This window comes from Vidua chalybeata, chromosome 17 (assembly GCF_026979565.1).
Source record: "Vidua chalybeata isolate OUT-0048 chromosome 17, bVidCha1 merged haplotype, whole genome shotgun sequence".
Lineage (NCBI taxonomy): Eukaryota > Metazoa > Chordata > Aves > Passeriformes > Viduidae > Vidua > Vidua chalybeata.
Genome location: NC_071546.1, coordinates 1,480,460 through 1,502,587, shown reverse-complemented (window position 1 = coordinate 1,502,587; position 22,128 = coordinate 1,480,460). Strand labels below are relative to the sequence as shown.

The 22,128-nt window shown below is 43.2% G+C and overlaps 2 protein-coding genes across 10 annotated transcripts in view; both read right to left on the bottom strand.

The window, feature by feature from the left end:
- Positions 1-22,128, bottom strand: part of LOC128796582 (protein kinase C alpha type-like) — a 33,817-nt gene that overhangs the window by 805 nt on the left and 10,884 nt on the right. For 3 of the 9 annotated variants that reach the window (XM_053958382.1, XM_053958383.1, XM_053958384.1), the window contains exons 6-8: positions 20,879-20,965; positions 18,993-19,093; positions 17,842-18,526 (exon numbers count right to left, since the gene is read on the bottom strand). In XM_053958382.1, the coding sequence (XP_053814357.1) occupies positions 18,442-18,526; positions 18,993-19,093; positions 20,879-20,965 (273 nt within the window). In that variant the 3' untranslated portion in view covers positions 17,842-18,441. Of the gene's footprint in view, positions 1-83; positions 353-3,396; positions 3,528-13,294; positions 13,327-14,286; positions 14,380-16,533; positions 16,719-17,841; positions 20,239-20,878; positions 20,966-22,128 lie in introns of those variants that run through there. The other 6 variants (XR_008433844.1, XM_053958385.1, XR_008433841.1 and 3 more) reach the window with 5 other exon arrangements.
- Positions 532-3,036, bottom strand: LOC128796872 (centrosomal protein of 112 kDa-like). Its single transcript, XM_053958918.1, is given in 2 exon segments — positions 532-2,022; positions 2,024-3,036. Coding segments are annotated over 2 exon segments (1,344 nt in total). The 3' UTR covers positions 532-1,691.

Here is a 22,128-nt window from a genome sequence, read left to right as displayed (position 1 = left end):
CTGCTGCTTTAAATAGAGTGTTTCTGCACGTAGGCACACATCCAAAGCCTGTTGTGCCCAGTGCTCTCATACACCTCATGCAGACTCCCACACATTAGCTCCTGCCTTGCTGCTTCTGGAGACAGCAGCTTCCAGTCCCCCCAGAGCTCTGCCCTTGTGCTGCTCAGTGGTTCCCTGGCATGATGTCCTCACCCCACACGGGGCTTGCCTAAGGCCCAGGTATTGGAAAAGCTCCTTGGAGAAGTTGTGGAGCTGATAATTAATACTGAGTGGCCAGTTACAGGTGAGCCTCTATTTTCCAGTTGGGTTGAAATCTTCTCTGCCACTGCATCTTATTATTTTCCAGGCAATCCTGAAGACAAAGGGAGGAATATACAATAAAATTGTTAGAGAAAAGCAGCCTCTGTACCTCCGTCACCCACCTCAGTGTCATGGTTTGACACTGGCACAATGCCAGTGCCCCCATGAAAATACACCTCTCCAAATAAATGCTGTGAGATGTTATCAGGAGCAGAGCAGGCCCAAGCTTGATAACAAATGAAAAAAAACTTTATTAAACTACTACTACTGTACAAGACACACACACTAAATCCAGGATGAAGACCCTCCAGAACACTCTTCCTCCCACCCAGTTTCCAAAACTACCACAGTGAGACATCACCCGGGATTCCTGATCAAGTTGCCACCCTTCAGATAATCAGTACTCAGTCCATCGAGAGAGAGGCGTCTCTTCTGTACCATAGACCTCCCAGGAAACACAGTTGCCACCTCCTGTGTTTCCATGTCACACATGGCACCGCCCAGAGAAAATCTGCCAGTGTGACACTCTCCTTTCCATGTCACAGTGCTCTCACCACCGTGCATGGACAGACTGCCTATAGGGCTCCTTTAAGGATGCTTTGCCACGGACCAAAAGAGACAACAGTTCAGCTTCTCATCTTGGGACCACAGTCCCCCCGATTTTCCCACTGGGGCTGAGGGTCCAAGAACAGAGATCATCTTCTTCCTGAGACAGAGGGCATCACTATTCCCTCCTCAGCTTTTCTCTGTTCTTGCCATTCCTGTGCTGGTGGTTGCTGAAGCTGGTCTCCTTGGGTCACCACTGCATCCCCCTAAAATGCAGTCTTTATTGCAGGAGAATTTGGTTCAGTCTATGGCTAACAAGACAAGTGCAGCCAAAAGCTACTCCATCATCTCCTCCCACCTAAAAATTTCTTCTTCTAACATCTCAGGTCCCAGACTGTCTCTCTTCCACTATAAATCAAGGAGGAATAATATTTTACAAAGCCTTCATTTCCCAGGATAGGGTTAAAAGTTCAGACTCCTTGGACGGCTGAAATCTCTGCCCAGAACTCCCAACTCCCACGCTGGGCATCTCCCACCTCCTTCTTCTCTGCTGGCAAATTTCAGATACCATCACACTCCCTGTCTCTTTCCCTCTGCGGGTTGGGGGACAAAGGCATCTCTGCTTCTCTCCACCCTTCTGTCCGCAGGAGCTGGCTCGGTTCCAGTCCTTCAGCCCCCTCAGCCTACCTTGTCCAGGCCGCATGGCTTCCCCTCCCACACCCAGCCTGTGGCTGGGCAGGGGAGAGCCTGCACTGCACTCTGACCAGAACCAAAGAGAGAGTTCCCCTGGGAGTTCTTGCTTCTAAGCCCCTGTGTTCTCAGAGGCGTGTCTATGCCTTCAGTGGTCACTCCAGGTGCCAATATCCAAACCTGACCACTGATTGGTTTGACCCAACTTCCTGAAAAAATTCACTTCTATGGCAAACCACTTCACTCAGCTGCTCCTCCTCCTCCTTCAGAGCCTGTTCCAGGTGGTGAATTTTCTTTTGAGCATCTTCTCTTTCTTTATCCAGATCATTCCAAATGCCATTAATCTGTTTCTCATACACATGCTGCATGTGAAGCTTGTCCTGCTGAAACTTGTATTCCCTCAGCTGTTGCTTCCTTTGATGTTCAGAGTCTTGCAATTGCTGTTTCAGCACAGCCATTCCACAGCGTAATTCTGCAATCACATCACGTCTGAGCTTGTTCCTGCTTCAGAAAATCTCTATCAACATCAAATTTACTTTGTAGTTGCTGAAGGTTCTCCTTGTACTCCTGTATAATCTGGTGCTTGTCTTTCTGAAGTAACTTGTACCTTTCTTTCAGCTCCTCAAGTTGGGAGCAGACCTCCTGGTAGCGCTGTTCTACCTCAGTCTTCTCCTGAGATAATTTTTGATGTTGTAAATTACTATTTTCAGCCTCAACAGTCAACTGCTGCACAAGGGCCCCCAGCTTTTGGACTGTCTCATTAGTTGACTGTGTCTGCTGCAAATGCTCCTCCTCCATCTTGGCCAGCCGGGCGTCGATCTCCTCCAGCAGCTCCTGCGTATCTTCCGTCTGCTTCTTCCAGATGTTGAACTTCTCCTTCTCCATCTCGGCCACGGCATCGTGGAGCCTTTTCTCCCACTCATTGTTCAAGAGATCATTGCTTTGCTCACACATTTTCAGCTCCACAAGCTGCTGCTCTTTGGCTTCTCTCACAACTTGAGACTCACAAACAAGGGTCTGAACTTTTTTCTCCAGTTTTCTTATCATATCCTCAGAATCTTTTTGTTTCTTTAGGTAGGTGGACTTCAGCACATCTATTTCATCATTCTTTCTATCCAAAATCTTTTGAACATCAGCATCGTGCTTCTGTTGTAACTTCATTTTTTCTTCATGAAATTTACCTTCTGCTGTTTTAATTTTCATTTCCAGCATGTAGGCAGGCAAAGTTTTCAGCATTCCTTCCTCTGGTTTCTGGCTGAAGGGACCATTCAGAACTCCTCTCTGCAGCACGTGGAGCAGCAGTTTTGTATACAAGTTTCGATTCTCCCTTTCCACTATTCCTATGCCTGCTTCTGAAGATTTGCAGAGGTTTTTAATCCATAGTGAGCATCTTTTTCTTTCTGAACTGTTCTGCAGGTTAAGGACACAGGGCTTCATAGCCATGACATAGCGATCTAATTCCGCATCCAGTTTTTCCTTTATTTCATCTTCACTGCTCATTTTGAAAGCACACAAAGTAACCTTGGCACTGGAATCCTTGCTTCCTAAATACCCTCACCTTTTTCAAGTCCGCCTCTGTCTCTGCTATGTGCCTCTTTTTCAGATATCACTTTTTCCATCTCCCATCCTCAGACTGTTCAGTGCTGCCTCCTTGTCTCGAGATGCCTTCAGCTTCTCCTTGTCCCGCTGGAGGCTCAAGTCCAGCAGCTGATGGTTCCGCAGAGCGTTCAGCTGGATCAGCTTCTCCCTCAGCTTGTGGATTTGGTTCTCCAAACCAGAAATCACCTGGCCGTCTTGTTTCCTGCTGTCCTGAGTTTGGCTCTCGTGCTCTGCCGTGGCAGCGCGAAACTGCTCCTCCAGTTTTCCCTCTCCCGTTGATGGTCTCGGACCAGGCAGTCCTGCACTGTGTTGTGCTGCTGGAATAGATGCTTCTTCTCCTGTTCATGCACCAGCTTCAGCTCCAAGAAACTCTCTTTCTCTGGAGGACCCCCCTTTATAGGAACACAAAAAGTTCAGTTAGAAGGCAGTGTTCTCCGGACTCTGAATCAGGGACTCATAAATTCCGGGAGGCTGGACAGGACAAACACAGATCCGCACCAATGTGGTGAAACGTACGTTCTCCCTTTATTGTTTGTAAAATGGCAGTTTATATACACTTCAATATAGTTTACAATTGTGAGTACAATTGGCAAGCAAACATTGTTTGTCTTTGTCTTAAGGTGGTTAAAGTTTCACACTGCAGACCTATACTACTTCACACCCAGAAAGCTCAATTACACTGTGGTTACCTTAACATAATTTCTAACTGCGCCACAGACTGAATTTCCAACTGCGTCAGAGGCTTCAAGGCCTCACCAAGGCCTGTATCTGAGGCCTAGACTGGGGTAGCTCAACCTTCTAAATATAAATCATGCCCTCTTTCTCTCAGAAATTCTGCTACAGGACTCTTCCTCATAACACAGGAGAAAGGCTATAGAAAAAGACTCAGATCTATTTCCACTAAGAGAGGTCCTGATGGGAGGGGGTGGAAACTAAGTTTGTGAATGCTCCTTTGACTTCTGCTGAGGTCAGGAATTTTAAAAAGGAAATCAAAGGGATTTTGAAGGATCCCATAAGCACTGCTGAACAATTAGACCAATTTTTAGGTTCAAACATTTATACCTGGGAAGAAATGTGGTCAATAATAAAGATATTATTTTCTCCAGAAGAAAGGGAAATGATCAGAATTGCAGGCATAAAAGCCTGGAGTAAAGAAAATCCACAGGGGCCCCCTGGAGTGGACAAAATGCCAACTGCACCTCCTGTGCGGGGTCAAAATAATGAGGGGAGAAAAGATATGAATGAGTATCGTAATTTAATAATCAAGGGAATAAAAGGGGCACCATCTCGAGGGCAAAATGCTGAAGGGACTTTTGAGGCACAGCAAAGGAAATGGGAGGCTCCAACTGAATGGTTGGACAGACTTGGGAGAAATATAAGGCAACATTCCGGAATGGATCCTGAGACTCATGTGAGAGAAAAGCTTTGTTAAGGATTAACTTTGTGCTTGGCCAGATAATGGAAAAAATTGAAGATCAGCATGACAAATCACTAGATAATTTATTAAAGGAGGCTCAGAAAGTCTGTGGCCAAAGCCAAACTAAAAGTGATGATTGTGGCAGTCACCATGCAAGAAAACAATTACAAGAAAAAAATCAAAAACACACAAGCACTACTCCTAGATATGATGGTAGTAGAGACAGGGGAACAGGAAGGAATAAACCCCAATACAAACCAAGTCTCAGGAGCATTCCAGGAGTATCTGCTTTTACTGTAAGGGCGAAGGACATTATAAGAGAGATTGCCCTGAGAGGGTAAAAGATCTGAAAATTTTTAAAGAGATGAGCACAGAGGAAGAATAGGGATGTTGAAGCTCTATTTTTGGGGGGGACAAATACCATCTGGAGTCTGTGATAACTTTAAAAGTGGGCCCCCAAGAAGAAGAATTGGGATTTGTGGTAGACACAGGGGCAGAAAGAACCTGTTAAATATTCCGAAAGGTTATAGTGTAAGCAAAGATACTGTAAAAGTAACAAGAACAAAAGGAGAGAGTTTCACAGTTCCTGTCATTAAAAATGTAGTAATAGAGGGAGAAACTAGATTTTGGATGGGGGATGTTTTATTGGTCCCAGGGGCAGGTAGCAACTTACTGGGATGAGATTTACAAGTGAAATTATGAATAGGGGTTATCCCAGAAGATAGGAAGATGACAGCTACAGTTTTAAAATTTGGGCCAAGAGGATTAAAAAAAAAAAAAATTAACAAGGAAGTTTGGGCTGGGGAAGGAAATAGGGGAGGATGCTTCATACTGAGCAGATGTCTTCATTGAGCTATTGATTCAGCTAATTCTTTTCCCTTTGCTGTGTACAAGTAGTTTAAACTATTTATTCCAATTTGCATTGTGATTTTTCATCTTGAAATACGTAACTCGCTGTACTCTAGGACTGAAAAACTAGTTTACAGCTGTGACATAGCAAAACCTGGTTTTAATTTATTTTGAGTCGAGGCAAGGCTATTCAATCAAATGGTTCTCAGTGTGTAAAGTTAAACTAAAAGTAACACCAGCTGATTAGTAGGTCAATGAGAAATATTATTCCTTCCAGCCAGTCCTTTTTCATGTACCCAAAGGTGTTTTTTGCTTTCTTAGTTTTTGTCTTGTTTGTTTGTTAGTTTTTCTGGAAGTACTGATTACTTGTAGTGCACCTGGAACAGCAGCTAGAATTGTACATGCATAGCACTTCTGAAAAATAAGGCTCATTTTTTTAACCAGAATTGCAGGTGGCTACATATATAAAAGGGAACCCACAAAGCTGGACAAAGAAAAGGTTTCAGGATCTTCTAATGTAAGCTGTTAATTTGTTACTTTCAGCTTCACTGTAGGTGTATGACACACACATGAAAAAGATGGTAGGGGGATCTCTGCTTGCTGTAGTTTGATTTCTTGAGTGAGTTAGAGAGCTGTGAAGAAGTTGTGGTTTCCTTGTGTGGTTTATCCAAGCCTGCAGGGAGGGCTTGGCCATGATTCCCTCCGTGCTGCAGGTAGCCCTGCAGCGAGGCAGCAGTCGCTTGCCTCTGGTGAGTTTGCAGGCAAGGTGCTTCAGCACTGCAGTGCTCTGGTGCTGTTTCCTATTATGACATTAAGGTTTAAATTCAAGAGTGCCTCTTCCCATCCAGTTATTGTTTGTACCACAGGAACCTCTTTAGACAATGTATCCTGGCAGTCAAATTCCTTACTTGCTGTCCCCCCACTGTATTCATATTTTGTCCATTCCCTCTTCAAAATATGGATTTGTAAAACTCATGCTCTGTGTCCTCAGATGCCCTTCCCAGATCAAACCTTAGCTTCGTTGTAAATTGCACTGCAATAACTAACATTGCCTTAAATTTTTTTCGTGCAGGCAGGGTCACTTTGGAAGTAAGTTGTTGTTTACTTTGTTCCTGCAACCTTTTAAAGTTTGTGAATGGAAAAATTGCGATAGCAAGGCAAGTCTCTAGTTTTGGCACTGTCAGCTGTGACTAGCTAGTAGCCTTAGTGAGGGGTGCCATGAATTGCATGCTTGCAGAACACATATAACAAAGGTAATTTAATTGGTAAAGAAGTTGAAAAAGGGGGAAGGGGTGATTGGCAGACACACCTCTCCGAGATCTACATCTGATATTGGAAGGTGGACTGATGTAGGAATGTAGATGTTGAAATGTGAAGAGAGAGAAAGGGAGAGGAAGAGAGAGAGAGTGTGAAGGGGAGAGTGAAATAAGCCCCCAAAGTCACCATGCCCGTGGCTGTCTGTAAGTTCTCCCCTGCTAGGTAGAGTGACAACAGGGTAGGGGGAGAGGCCAAGAACAGAGTTAAACGCAAAGCTGTGAAAAAGAAGAGATAAGGATTAAAGCAAAAATAGCTGTCACTCCAAAACCTCACAAAGTAGGTTTTTTGACAAGATTTTTTCTTTCTGTTTTTTTTTTTTTTTTTTTTTTTTTTTTGCTGTTGGTAAGAAGAGGAGGCTTTTGTTCTGAAGAATGGGTCTGTAAGGCTAAAACAGTTAAATGTCACCCAAAAAGTAAAAAGCAAGAGATGTGATACATATAATGTTAAAATTGGCCTGGTGTTTTTATTTAACTAATTATAGCTCACAGGAAGAAGAATTGGCCTCTGCAGCTATTAACACAGCTGGATACAAAAAGAAGAGGCAGCTGTAGAGAAAGAGTTTAGCTAAATCCAGCAAGTTTTGAAGAAAACTATGGTAAAGTTAATGCAGTATTGTCTTTCTTTTATCACTGTGTTATTAAGAAGTCCTTTCCAGGTACCACTAAAGCAGCAATCTGAACCACAGAGAGAGGGTGAATTCATGCCAGCAAAATCAAAGGACTTGGGAAGAAATTGGAGGAATGGACTATCACATCTAAACCGGGTGATACCAAATTGACTTTCAACTGGGACTGGGTGGTAACAGTTTGGGAAGACCCAAATGATCCAAGGAAGGTAAAAAGAATAACACCTAACTGAGAAATAAGGTAAAGCTTACATCACTGGTTTTAAGCACTGCCTGAATAAGCCCTGAGACGTCTCCGACACCTCCTTGGGAGAGGAATACTGCCACTTCAAACAGGAGGATTAGGACTATTTTAATCAAAGAGTTCTTATATTCTGGCCTTAGCCTGGGACTTGTACAGGGAAGAAGGGAAATTACCATTAGTACTATACTGTATACTTCATTTGATTCATCCCAATACTGGACACACTAGCTGGGTTATAAGTAAATGTTCAAATGATGGGAATAATTGGTATTGGAGCTCACAAAATCTATGTTCTCATTGCAAGAGGTATTGAGTACTGAATCTATCCCCTATACAGATAGAACTCAAAACAACTGAAGTAGTAACTTTGTTTTGTGGATGGGAATTATCAGTGCCTGTTGACTGAGAGATACCTGTGGAACGGTGGGAAACCACAGTTAAGGAGTGTCAAAAAAGACTTGCCAAAAAAAAAAAAATTTAGTAAAAAGGAGTGGCAAGGGAAGCAGAGGGCAAGCCTGGATTGACCACTGTACTTGCCACCGAGAAGATCACACATACCTGCTATGGGAAGCAACTCCATAGGCAGGGGAGGTGGGGGTATAAGCCATACCAGACCTCTGTTATTCCTGTTTCTGTCTCTCATTTGTTGTCTTTTACCTTTCGCGATACCAGCAAGATCGTGTCACAAATGCTACAGAAAGTATTACATAGAAAGAAACCAACATTCCTTTTTGTTACACACACCCATGTCAGCAGCCACTGTTACGACCCATCCAAATTAAGTACCTGCAGGCAAAATGGGGAAAAATACAAGATTACAAGGAACTTAGGAAAAAGCAGTAATAGATGGGGCATTGAATGTCCAAAAGGAGAGAGATGGATTTGTTTTACATTTGATCTCAGAGACATAGTCCGAGATTTGGCAAAAAGGCAATTAGTAAACAAAAAGGTGAAACCAGCACAGCAATCTAGCTCTGTATTGACCCCAAATTATATACTGAATCATATTATAGGACTCTGAGCAGTTATAAAGATGATAACAAACAAAGCTGCTCAGGCATTGGAATTAATATTGAGTCAGCAAAGCCAAACAAAAACTGTAGTGTATCAGAATAGGTTGGCTTTAGACTATTTATTGACTAAAGAAGGGGGTGTTTGTGGAAAGTTTAATATATCAGATTGTAGAAAATAAATTACAATGGGGAAGTCATCCTGGAAAAAACAAAAGATATCAGAAAAACAAAATTATAACCCAGGTATCAGTCCAAAAATGGGAAAACAATGTTAAAAACTAACTGGTGGGGTAATGTATTGAGAATGGGATGGTGGAAAAAAATTAGGATTCTTCCTTTTATGTGTTACAACTGTTTTGATGTTTCTTCCTTGTTTAATCCCATGTTTTATTTGATTACTAACAGAGTCCAAAGAATGTAAGTGGATAAGAAATATTGCTCAAGCCAAATGATTTATAAAGAATAAGAGGAGGGATTGTGAAAAGTGCATATGTCATGATTGGCTTTTCACAAATATTACAATGAATATTGTATGTGTAATGTTAGAAAGTTATGCTGTATTAATTCTCTTAAGTAGTGTGTTAAATGTATTTTTAGGTTATAATACAGTGTTAAAATAGAAACTATACTATGTAAGATACTTTTTAACTAGCTCAAGAAAGAGATGAGATAATCAAGAAATTCTTTGCACAGAGATGGCAGGGACGGGGCCCATAAAGAGTTACAGCCTCCTTACCGAAAAAGACAAACATTCTTCCACCTTCTCTCCATCTTTATGGAACCACCAGGATTAAGGAGAAGAAGTTGACAAAAACCAGAAAAGCTCTTAATTTGCAAGGAAATTATGCATCATGTATGAGATGTATGAATATGCAACAGGCTGTTGCTATTAAGGTTATTCCTTTGTTCACAAGGCATGCTTATCGGGCTTAAGGGCCCGAGAGCATCCAGACGTCCACAATTCTTTGCTTTTTATTGTCTTGTAATTGTCCTAACTCTAGATTTTTATTACTCTAATTGTATCACTATTTTTAGAACTATTTTATTATTATTAAACTTTTAAAATTTTAAAAACCAAGTGATTGGCGTTTTTCACAGCTGCCTTAGAAAGTAACAGTTATGAATCACATTTATGGAAGGCATTATTCATAAATAGCTGCAATTGAAAAACTAACAGTTGATAATCAGCTCCAAGCACTCCCAGCCTCTGCAAGCCTTCAACAGACACTGCTGGAAACAGTTAGAATTAAAATGTTCAGCATTCACGAGAATTTAAAAACACTTAAAGGAGAGTTCCTGTTATTAATTACACACAAGAATCTCCTTCTCTCTTAGACTTTAATGCTTTCTACTGCAGATGGAAAAGCTGAGGAACTGAGCCTAAAGTATTTCTTATATAACTTACTAGTTTTACCTCTCATCCTAAAGAGAAACAACCCACAAAAACAAACATAAAAAAAAATTATCGATGCATCCCAACAGGGAAATCTGTTTTCTTCATCTTCTTGCAACTTTCTTTCCAGCATTTCATTAAATTCTGCTCATGGCATCCACAAAAATCTTGTATAAAATGAACACCATTGTGTAACTGTACTGTGTAACAGCAGCTGATGTGCAGGATAACCAACGGAGAGGGGAAAATTAAGAATATGACAAACTTTATCTTGCCCAGGCCTCAAACTGGTTTATCTGTCAACTGGGAATGAGCTGTCAATCCCACATGTTCAATTAGAAGCTGAAGAGCTTCATGGAATTACATCCAGGGCACTAGAACAGTCAGTCTCCTAACTGGAACACACTGCTAGGAAAATAAATGGAAATAATTCTCTTAAATTCTTAAGAGCTCATTTAAATGTCTTTATGGAATGCTGAAGCTGAACACTACAGCAGAAACAGGCATCAAAATCTGAAAACCAAAGTGATAACATACAAGTGGAAACAGGATCTAAGCAAGTCCAATGAAAAAAGGTATTAATGGTCCAAAATCAGATCATTTCACTATAGCACAGTTTAAATTCCAATAAAATCTTTATTGAAATATTTTGTTTGAGGGCATCTCAAAAATAAAACTAGGACTGCATTTTGTGTGACACCTTTTTAATGGAAGTTTTAAAAAGATATAAAAACATACTACATCTGCTGCAATACTTAAAACTGCATAACAACTAAGACCTTTTGTTTAATTTAAGAACTCTAATGCAAATACTGATAGAATTGCAGTTTTTTATAGTAGAAACATCACTTGAGTGTGGTGTGTGACTGTTGTGGGCCTTCCTCTTCTTCCCCTTTGTATCAAAGGCCAGAGGAATTTCAAACAACTGGAAATAACAAAACCCCCAGCTCTGAAATCTGCCTGAGATCAAGTTTGTATCTAGAGAGAGATTTTACAGCACTCTTGAAAACAGAGTAGAAAAGGCTTTTTATAATGGAAACACTGAAGGACCAAGAACTCCAGTCATGCTAAGAGCTGTCACTGCAGTATTCTTTCCTTCATGTCCTACTGAAAATTCCACTTAATTCTCCATTTGCCATTCTTCTCTGTAAAGACAGTCATTTCATTATAGAATTTAGGGTTTTTTTCTGCAGCCTACCTTCTAGTTTCAGACTTTTGGCTTTAATTCCTCGTGTTCTCAGTCATTTTTATCACCGATTTGACTTTCCAGCTTTAGCTGGTGACACTTTAGACAGAAGCTTCAGAAAGTTGAACTGAAACAACATTGATTCAGTGGCTTAACTTTATCATGGAAGCTTTATTTTTCAAGAGTATTATCCCAAGAGTATGAACTCATTGATTTTGAACACAAGTGTAATGAATGATGGTTACAAAACCCCATTACTCAAACTTATTAGAGCACAAACAACAGCTTGCTACAAACCATGTATAATCAGTTTTTCTCAGAGATTTTGACCAAGAAAACAGACAAAACCACTGGATACAGCAGTCTCCAAAGAAAAAGTGTAGGTTCTCGCTCTAATACAGACAAAAGTCAAATTTGACCATATGTAGATTCCTAAAAAGAGTCACTTCTGAGGCACTTAAGAACAAACAGAGCTGCCCTACTGCTTTTACTCTTGGTTGTATCCATGAATAGCATCTGCAGGGGAAACAAGACTGACTCCAGAACTTCAGCTGGCTCTGTACAGATCAGTCCTCAGCAGCAGAACTGCTCCTGGCTCAGCAGAATTATGATGGTAGAAGGAATTCCAGGCAGAGGAAAGGAAAATGAAAAGGAAAAGAAATCCAAACCCCCGGAGATGAGCTGCCAGGCCAGGGTGGATCTGTGGCTCAGGGCAGGGCATCCTGCCCAGCCTGAGCCCCCAGCTGGGAGACAGGAGAAAGTCAGCACCGTGCAAGCTGCAAAAGCTAAGCTGGATAATGCAGTCCCAATTATTTTCTGTATACCAAGAGGAATCTGTAATGAACCTCTAAATAATTCCTGAACTAGTAACCACTGAGCTGTCCTGAATGAGACTGGGGAAATGCCATTCCATTACCACCTAAGCACTGCACACTCATCTACAGCACTGCTTTGGCTGTGATGGGGGGCAAAAACCTGGACGATATCTACAAAATTTAATATTAATGTTTTGGGGCACAGAGGAAAAATCATGGATGTCTGCTTACCTCCATCAGGAAATGCTGTGTGTGTCTGCAAGGCTCAACTTGCAGGAAGAAAACTTATTGATCACTAATCTTTAAAAGGCATCAGTCTTTGACATCCACTTTCTCAGAGGTTTAATTTCAAGAAGCATCAGTTCACATCAACTTTCACAAAAACACCACAGAATCCATAATTTCCCTAATTGCTAAGTAAAAGCAATGTTCAGGAGAGTCAAACATGCTCTAAGGCAAGAGCAAATACCCATCAGAAATGCCATGAAAGAAGGAAGGAAAGGCCAACTAATGAGTACACAATGCAGCTGCAGCAGAAGTGACAGGGAGAAGGTGGAGAAGTGAGAGGGACAACAAAAAGCTCATCCTAATTAAGCAACCATATGACAAAGGAAAAAACCTGCACTAGTTGGGCGTGTTTTTTTCATGATTAAATGCTAAATAATGGTAAGTATTTGGCAGAAATACAGGCTGTGTGAGAATACAGCATTTACAGTTCTACTACAGCAGCTTTCAGTTTCTAAAGGTTAGCAGATTTATTAAATCAGTGATTTTATACAGGTGGATTTTTCTTTTTTGTAATTCAGTATTACAAAAGGCAGAATTGTCTTGTCCTAATACAGAGATAAAGCCAAAGGTCCTCCTGAACATGCATTGTATGGAAATGAAAACCAGGGACTTTGGGTTATGTAAAGAAGCCATATGACTAAAAAGTGAATCCATGTTCCAAAACGCCCACACAGACAAGAGCTTCTGATGAGAAAAATGATCTCTGCAAAGCTAAACTGCACATATTATTTCCATGAAAAGTTAGAATCTTGCAGATTATACAATATTTACTTTGCTGGGATTTAAAAAAAAAAATCCAACCTTTTATATTATCACAGCATGAATAATTACTTGATTTTTCAATGTAAATTATATAAAAATCAAGAATTATTTAATTGAATAATTGCCATCTCTTAGAATTTACATAGGCAATGATGTTTGCTTGGTTTTTCCAGGTCTGTTTCTCTCTTGCTGCTGGCGAGTGCACCAGGTGCCACCACCTGTGTGTGCCAGCAAAGCAGTTGTGGCTTACCTTGGCACTGGAATCCTTGCTTCCCAAATCCCCTGCATAAAGAAGGAAAAAAAGTGCCTTAGTATGTTTGGTTTTAACTTCTACTCAATGGTCTCTAAAAACATAAAAATAGCTTCATATTAGATTACTTCAGGTTTTGCTACAACAGCAACAGATTTTCAAATACACAACACAGACCAGCCCACCCATTTCAAAGCAGAGAACAACAGCTGTCACCAGCTATGTAATTTCAGCTTCTGGCAACAATTTTTAAATTATTATTATTTTACAAGCTATTTTGGATCTACAATTATCATCATCTGTGATTGCTGCATAATATTTCAACTGGTTTAATGCCACATGTATATTTAACAGCCACGTAAAATAGTCCAAGTTCCAGCAAAGGCCCGTAAAACAAACCAGACTTGGGGCTTCATCCGGATTTTGGGATTACAAGCTGCTGTTGTGAGGCTCAGCTAGAGTCCAGCCCTTTGCTGGATGGAAAGCAAGCAGGTGAGACGTTTTGCTTGTTTCAACATAAATGAGAAGCCAGGCCCCTGATTTTCATACTGATTATTCTCCAGCTTCCTTGCTTCATTTCCATAACGAAATACAAATGTGTGTGTAACACTTCTGCATTGAATACAATGACAGTGGTATCTGGAGTTCCAACACATTTTGTACCTCTGGCAAACTCCACTGCTGTGGATTTATTTGTTTATCTTTAAGCATCTAACATTCTCTTCCCACAAAAATAACTCTTTTGAGTATCCTGCCTATAAACATTTCTCTGCCTTTTTCTTTGCAGCCTGTTTTTCATCTGAAGAGCTGGAGCTGCTCACACTCAAACACAAACAGACAAAAGCCATGAGCTGGAGAAGTCGTGTGCAATTAACAACACGCGGCTTAATTATCAACTTTATGGAAATGGTTTCTTAAAAAAATGTATCAACAATTTCTCCACTTTTTATTTATTTATTTATGGAAGAGACAAAACCTTCAGTGCACTGTACCTTCAGGTGGAAGCTGAAATGACACAGCTTAGAGCATTTCTCTACATTTCACTGCACAAGTTGCTACTTCTTGTTATAATAACCAAACCTGACCTAGGAAAACCAGGAGAAAAATCAAATTATTTGTTTACTTGGCAGCACACATGCCTATATTGTCATTCTGATGCTTTTACCACTCATCTTCACAAAGCTCAAAAGCTAGAAGCATGGAAATACAATCGCAGGAAAGCTGGCGGTGGGACTAAGAACATGAAACAGACTTGAGATAATTTTTAATCCTTTGAAATAGACTTATTTGCAAATATTCCTGTTTTATCTACTCCAGAAGCACGACTCTGGCTCAGTGTTTGAGCTGAATCCCTGCAGAGCCGCAGCCCATTCCACTCCCCGAGCAGTTATAATGGAATTTTTAAGTAAAAAGTCTTTTAAAAATATCAACATTCCAGAACCAAAGCAGAGAGGCGAAAGTTGCTGAAGAGGAAAGACTAAACTATTTTGATAAATATTACCTGATGAAATGTAATCTAAGGAAAAGAATCTATTTGTGTATTTCATTGAAAGGTGGTGTTTACTGTTCTTTATACCTTCCAACACTGTTATTTGACACAAGTAATTTTGGAAACACTCAATGGTGTGCGATGGTTGTTTGAGAGCAACCCATCTCCAAACCAGAAAACAAACAAATTCTCCAGTTGTCAGATGCTCTTCTAAGGGATGTGAAGAGCTTCCCCAGGCTCAGCAAGGACGACAAGACAAGAGCATAGTCGCTCTTGTCACCTGTCAGCCACAGGGTACCCTTTCAATTCCAAATGCACCCTGTCCTTCGTGACAGAGCTCTGCTTTTTTTTATAATTGTGCTGCTGGTGTGCACAAACACCGCTTGCAATAACCCTGCAGCGGTTTTTCATACCTCCCAACTCATTCTGGTTTAGATTAACTTTGAAGCAGTTTCTGAAGGTCTCTTACCACACCCAACTTCTTTTCTTTTTTCCCCCAAAAAAATTTAAAAGAAGGAAAAACTCAGAAATTTGACTTATTTCTTGTGCAGTCTACCATGTCAGCTTTCCTTCCTTACTCTGCGAATATATTTCAGCAATTTCTGGCACAAGCAGTCTTTGCTTCAGCATGCAAGCAGAGGAAAACTGACAGAGGAAGGAAAAGGTCCGTGTCCAGACACATAAACACACACAAAAAGAGCAAGAAGCGTGCCACGGACACAGAGCCAGCTGCGTGCAGACCTTTTCCCAACTTTGGCCAAAATAAATCACAGCTCTCGCTTTCGGCACCCAGAGCCGCAGTGCAAACTTGAGCAGCGGAGCAGGGCTGGAGCGAGGTGAAGGAGGGGAATCCCGAGCTGTTTGTGCCGCACGGTCCCTGCAGGTACAGGATCCCCGAGGCTCTCCCGGCTCCTGCCGAGCCCGCTCGGGCCGCGGAACGGCCCGGCCTGCGCGGAGCTGCCGCCCTCCCCCGGCACGAACCCATGGGTGTATTTTTCCCTACCACCTTAGTAATGAGGGTGTTGGTAGTGAGTTTTCCTGCGCTCTCGCGCAGGAACCCTTCCCTCACAAAAACCACCCCTCCCTTTCCTCGGCGTGGACCGGAGCAGCGGTGTCACGGTGCCTGCCCGGCCTCGCTGCCCGCCCTCGGCAGCAGGAGGGAGCAGGGCAGGCACTGACCAGGAGTTAAGGCTGGGGGACCCGACTTTTGCCACCCAGCAACGGCCCGGTATGACACGGGCACCCTCCATCCCAGCGCAGCTCTGCCCGGCTGAGCCCCCCAGCCCAGCCCCGCCGAGCAGAACCCGGGGACAAGGGGTGACAAACACAGCTCTGGACCATGTGCGAAGCTTTGGTCCCAGCGCGGGGCTCCAGACCCTGCTGGTCTCTGCCAACCCCCGAGCGCCGGCAAGTCTGGGGGCTCCCCCAGCCCCGAAAGCGGGGTGCGCCCAGCCCCGGGCCCCCGGGCAGCGGCAGCCGCACACAGCTCACCGGGAGGGGAATGCGACAGCGCCGGGGCAGCGAGGTGACACGGGGGGTCACCCCCAGCGGGGTCACCTGCCCGGCCCCGGCGAGAGCGGCGGCACCGCGACCCGGCTGCCCGGGGACGCGGCGGGTGAGCGGGGAAGGGAGGGCAGGGCAGGGACGGCGACTCACCGGAGCCGGGTCTGCCCGGGGCGGGGACTCCCCCGCGGCGGAGCGGGCCCGGGCGGCGGCGGGCACGGGGGGGACACGCGCTCCGGGCTCTCACCAGATGAAGTCGGTGCAGTGGCTGCAGAAGGTGGGCTGCTTGAAGAAGCGCGCCATGAATTTGTGCTCCTTCACCTCGTGCACGTTCTTCTGCCTCAGGGCGCCCTTGCGAGCGAAGCGCCGCGCCGCGTCCGGGTCGGCGCCGGGCTCGGAGCCCGGGAACACGTCGGCCATAGCGCCCCCTCCCCACCCCCCGCCGCTCCGGGAGTCGCCGCCCCGACGTCCGCCCCGTCCGGCGACCCCCGAGCCTCTGGCAACGGCGGCGCTGGGCGCTGCCTCCCGCTCGCGGCCTGACGTCGGAGCGGAGGAGGATCCCGAGCCCCCTCGCCGGCTGCTCCGCCCGCGGCTGAGCGAGCGAGCCCCCGGCCGGGGCGGGCCGGGCGCGGGGTCGGCCGCACCTGCCGGCCCTCGTCAGCTCCCGCGCCGCGCCCGGGGCTCTCTCTCACACACCCTCCACACCGGCTCTCCCCGCACACCAGCTCCCCGCAAAACGCACCAGTTCCACTCAGGCACACACCGGTTCCTCTGTCTCTCTCTCTCACATTCACCTACACAGGCTTTCCTCACACACAGGCACGCACAAAAGCTCCCCTCACTCACACGCGCACGCTCAGAGGTTCCCTTAAAACACGCACACAGAACCTCCCCTCTCACTTTCTCTCTCACACACGCCGAGGCTCCCCTCGCAGCCCTGCACACAGACCGGCTCCTCTCACTCCCCCAGCTCCCTCCATGCCCACGCAGACACAGCAGCCCGATCTCTCTCCCCCCTCACACACTCACACAGCCCCAGGCAGGTCACACACACAGATCTTGCCCTGTGTCAGCCGTGGAAACCCGCACCTCCCCTCCCTGCAGGCATGAGCAGCACCGTGACCTCCATCTCTTCTTCCACCGCTGCCTCCCTCCGCCCGGACCGCCACAGCCGCCCCCCGGCACAGCCACCGCCGTGTCACAGAGCACGGGGAGCCTGCCCCGCGCTGCTCCGGCCGCCTGCGCCACACGCGCTTCCTGCACCCGCCCGAGAATCGTTATTCCTGCACCACAACAAACAGAGTGCAGCCCCGTGCTCTGCCCCACACACCTTTCCCCTTCCTGCCGCTCTCAAACGCAGCCAGAGCCGTGTGAGCGCTGGACCGCCGTGCCTCGCAGCACCACAGGACGTCCTGCCACTGTGCCAGGGATCTTTATGTATCAATGTAAATAGCCCGCAGTATTTCTCACTTCAATACAAAATCCTCAACAAAAAGTGTAGGAAATATTCGCCAAGTCTCTTTCTCTCATTACGACATTCAGCACATACACAATAGACTTTTACCTTTGTTTTATGTCGTCAAGTATTCCATAAAGTAATAGACCTGTTCATCTTCATTTACTCACATTACACACAAAATATTCCCAACTCCCTGGATACAGAAACATCTGCCCATGGCATCCTCTCATATTAATATACTCAGAAAAATCATGACTATGCTAACGTAAAACCACAAGATATATATAAAGAAACCAGGTATTAATCATATAGTTTCTAATAAATGCTTGTGTCTCTAACAGCGTCAATTTTTTTGTTTGGGTTTTTTTTGTTTCCTCTTGAAATTGATTCCCTCCTTCTGCGTCGAATTTTGTGGGATTTCCCTCCCCCCCTCCAATTTTGCTGTTGGGTTGGGTTTTTTGCCCTCGAATTTTGGGTTTGGTTTCTCCCCTCCCCCCCCCCCCGCTTGGATTTTGGGGCTCCCTCCCACTCTACTTTATTTTTTCTGCTTCAAATTCTGGTGGGTTTTACCCCCTCGTATTTTCTATCTTTCCTGTCTTTATGCCTCTGGAATTTTGCCGTGCCCCCCTGGAATTTTGTTTTCCCCTCCCCCCTGTTATAAATACGGACAAGCCAATCTGGATTAATAATTAATAACTAAATTATTTGCGATCGCGTAACAAACTTCTGTATTATTTTCCAGTGTGGTTTAGTCCATAGTGTGAATGGACTCCAAGGAATTCTGAAAGAAACATTGAAAAACTGCTGACAAGCCACTCTGAGGGTGAGTTTTGTACTCGTGACACATTCAAGAGTGTTTGAAATCTCTGGCCGGAACAGTCTTAAAAATAACCCGCTGTGGTTTGATTAAAAGGTACTGAATGTATAAAAAAATGAACTTTGGGTCAGAGATTCCAAAAAAATGGAAAGAAGTGGCCAAAATATTTCAGTGCCATCAAAGAAACTTTTTTTGGTGACGCTCATAAAACCTGTGTTTAGTGTAATAGATCACAGGCCTCCTGGAACACTTGGGTTGGAACAGCAGAGACAATTGGACAAGAATCTCAGAATCTAAAGAAAAAAATTAAATCAAGAGCTGCAAATGATGAAGAAAGGGATGTCTGCAGAAGGAACACGCAAGCCCAGAGACACAAGAAAATGCAGTACAATACCACTACACAGAAGACAACCATGAGGATAAAAATCACCTTTTTTTCTCCAGTTTTCTTATCATATCCTCAGACTCTTTTTGTTTCTTTAGGTAGGTGGACTTCAGCACATCTATTTCATCATTCTTTCTATCCAAAGTCTGCAGAGAAAACTCAGAATATTGTGACATAAGTGCAAAACATTCCAAACTACAACCAGTGCACAAGACATCTGGTCTGCAAGAAGTCTTCAGGTCATGCAGGATTAAGTGATTGAACCTAAATCACTTTTCCAGCTACAACTGCCAAGCCATAAACAAAGAACTAATTTAGACAAATGTAGGAAAAAGCAGATTAAAAAAGGAGTTTAATGTTTTAAGGTGAGTTTTTTTGTTTTTCTTTAAACCTGGGCAAACCTAGTGCTGCTTTTGTTGAGTTTGGAAGTTTCATGGTGCTACTGCTGCAAATAAAAAAGATTTCCATACTTATGTTGGCTAATAGTATTTAAAAGCATCTAAAATTCTCTGCAGATTTAAGAAATATTTAAATAAGTTGGCGAACTTCACTAGTTTTTGTGCTTCACCAATTGAAATTCCTCACATGGATCCTAAGGAACAATGGACTGGAACAGAGCAAGTATAGGAGGGTAACTACACCCTCATTTCTGTACAGGCTGAGTTTGGAAATAAAAAAGCTTGAATATTTGCACACTTTGCGATAGTATTTTAATTTAAACTTTGTGTTTAAGATAAAGATTAAAGTCACAGAAATTTTATAACAGTGCCCCAAACCTCTTATCAAACAGAAGCTTTCATCTTAAAACAATATTACTCCATCTGCAATAAACGTTTTGTGTCCTTAAAGATTAATACGACACTATTTAGCCTTTTCTAAAATATCCAACATTATTAAATGACTTCAAAAGATGGAATTCTAACATCAGTTAGGAAGGGATGACAACTCAAGGGATGAGAAAGCATTTAAACTATTTCTTCTTCTCACAAAGCTGTTTCCTTTAGACTCTCAGCTTTGCTCACTGCTTCTGCTCCAAGGCCTTGAGAACAGATGAGCCAAGTATGCACCTGACCAAATATTAACATCCTCTCAGGAGGCTTTGATGTGTCACAGAGTTGTGTCAACCAACTTCCTCCAAGCCTGTGACTCAGTCTTTAGGAAACAAAGCAGAGGCACTGAGTGATGCCGAGCTTACGGCGGGATCAGCGCCGCCGGGATCGGGATCCCCGCTCCATCCCCGGGATCAGAGCCCTGCCAGGGGCACCTGGCATCTCCCAGGACTTCACCTCACCTGTAAAACAGCAGTTAAAAGTAACAGTACGGGAATAATCCTCCCAGGAGGGGTGTAATGTGACACAGTAAAGACAATCCTAGAGAGCTGGAGCCATGTCAGTGCTCCAAGAATTCAGAGTGCATAAACTTTAAAGATGCAGTAACATAAAGCAAGGGGTGATTGGTGACCTGCCTCTGGCTCTAAGACAGTGTCAAAACAGACACAGGACAGCAAGCACTGCTGCTGAATACATATGATATATCTGTTGCATTTTCCTACTGTTATATTTTGCATTTTGTCCATGAAAAACTAATTTTGTTCACGTTCTTCTCTAACACAAATGTTTTCTCTCTAACTGAAAAATCACGAGTTTATGATTTCCCACAGAAGTTGTTATGCTGGTAAAATAGGTTGTCTTGTTGTAACAAACAAATTGCCTTGTATTTTCATCTCCTTTCTGCAAGTGCTTTCCCTTTCCTAAGAAAAATATTCTGCATTCCTCTCAGTTTATACCAACTGTTACCTACAATTTGACTTCCACTGAACATTAATTGCAATTGTGAAGAAGCTAAAGAACAACTGATAAATATTTATGATAATTGTATTCTCTATTATTGTTTAATACACTGCTTTTGGAAAAAGTACAAACACTTCTTACCTTTTGAACATCAGCATGGTGCTTCTGTTGTAACTTCAATTTTTCTTCATCAAATTTACCTTCTGCTGTTTTCATTTTCATTTCCAGCTTTAAAAACAAAATACAATAGACACATAATTTAAATAAAGAATAAATTACACCAATGACCTTTTCATAACTTTTAAATTATTCATTTATGTCTTTCACAAGGCAATGGGAAGTCACCAACAAAGAAATCTTGTGAAAAAAATCTATATTCAGTTTCTCAATATTTTAATATTCAATACAATTGTTACCAAAGATGTCATCCTACAACATTTCTTTAGAAAAATGGATTTGTAGGATGTTTTAGTTGGCAATAAACACAACTGCTACTGCCCAGAAGAAGTTGGCTGCCCAGAACACTTGGTTGAGGCAGCTCTTAATGTTTCTTAAAAGAATCCCTGCTCTTCTACCTGGGCCTGAACCATGCCAGAACACCTGTGAAATCCCAAAATATCCCTGACAATGGAATAAGGTATTGTTTGTTCAGCCAGCCAGACACTATCAAACTGGCAAAGCAAGAGAGAATTGTTTCACTTAAAGGCCCCTTTAGAGCTGTAATCACAGGAGTAAGTGGAGCTGAAGAACAATGAAGTGCACTGATTTGTCCAACACTGACCTGGAAGCTGCAGCAGAGCCAGCAGTAACAACAAAAAAAATACTAAAAATAAACAAACCAAAGCAGCAAAACTCCCCTACAAAACTTTGAAGCCCCAAATCCAGGTTTCAACTGAATAATATATTTTTTCTTACAGTAACTTTTCCATAAGGAATATTTCCTGAAGTAAAACAAACAGGAAACCAATAAGGAGAAATGTAGTAAAGCCAGCATGTGGTTTTATTTTTAATGATGGCATTTCTGAATTTAAATTCCATTTGCATACATACAATCAACACACACATAAATACACTCACAGCAATCAGAGCCTAGAATACAGACACTAATTTTTGCCCATTGAGCACATGTAAGCTGCCCTGATAAACCATCCCCTTGCTAATCCTCTATTCCAGATGCACAGCAGAACACAAATTTCCTCAGAAAGGAGCTTCCAGTTAATCCTATCTGCACTTCATGTCCTCATAAATCCTCAACTGTGCCCACCTGCAATCTTTCTCAACTATTCCTCTGCTAGAATTGAAAATAAAGCGTGGGCAGAGCTGGAGGAACAAACAGGCAATTCAGTGATCACCGAGGAGTGAGGGTTGCTCTAGGTGTGGTGAAGGACACT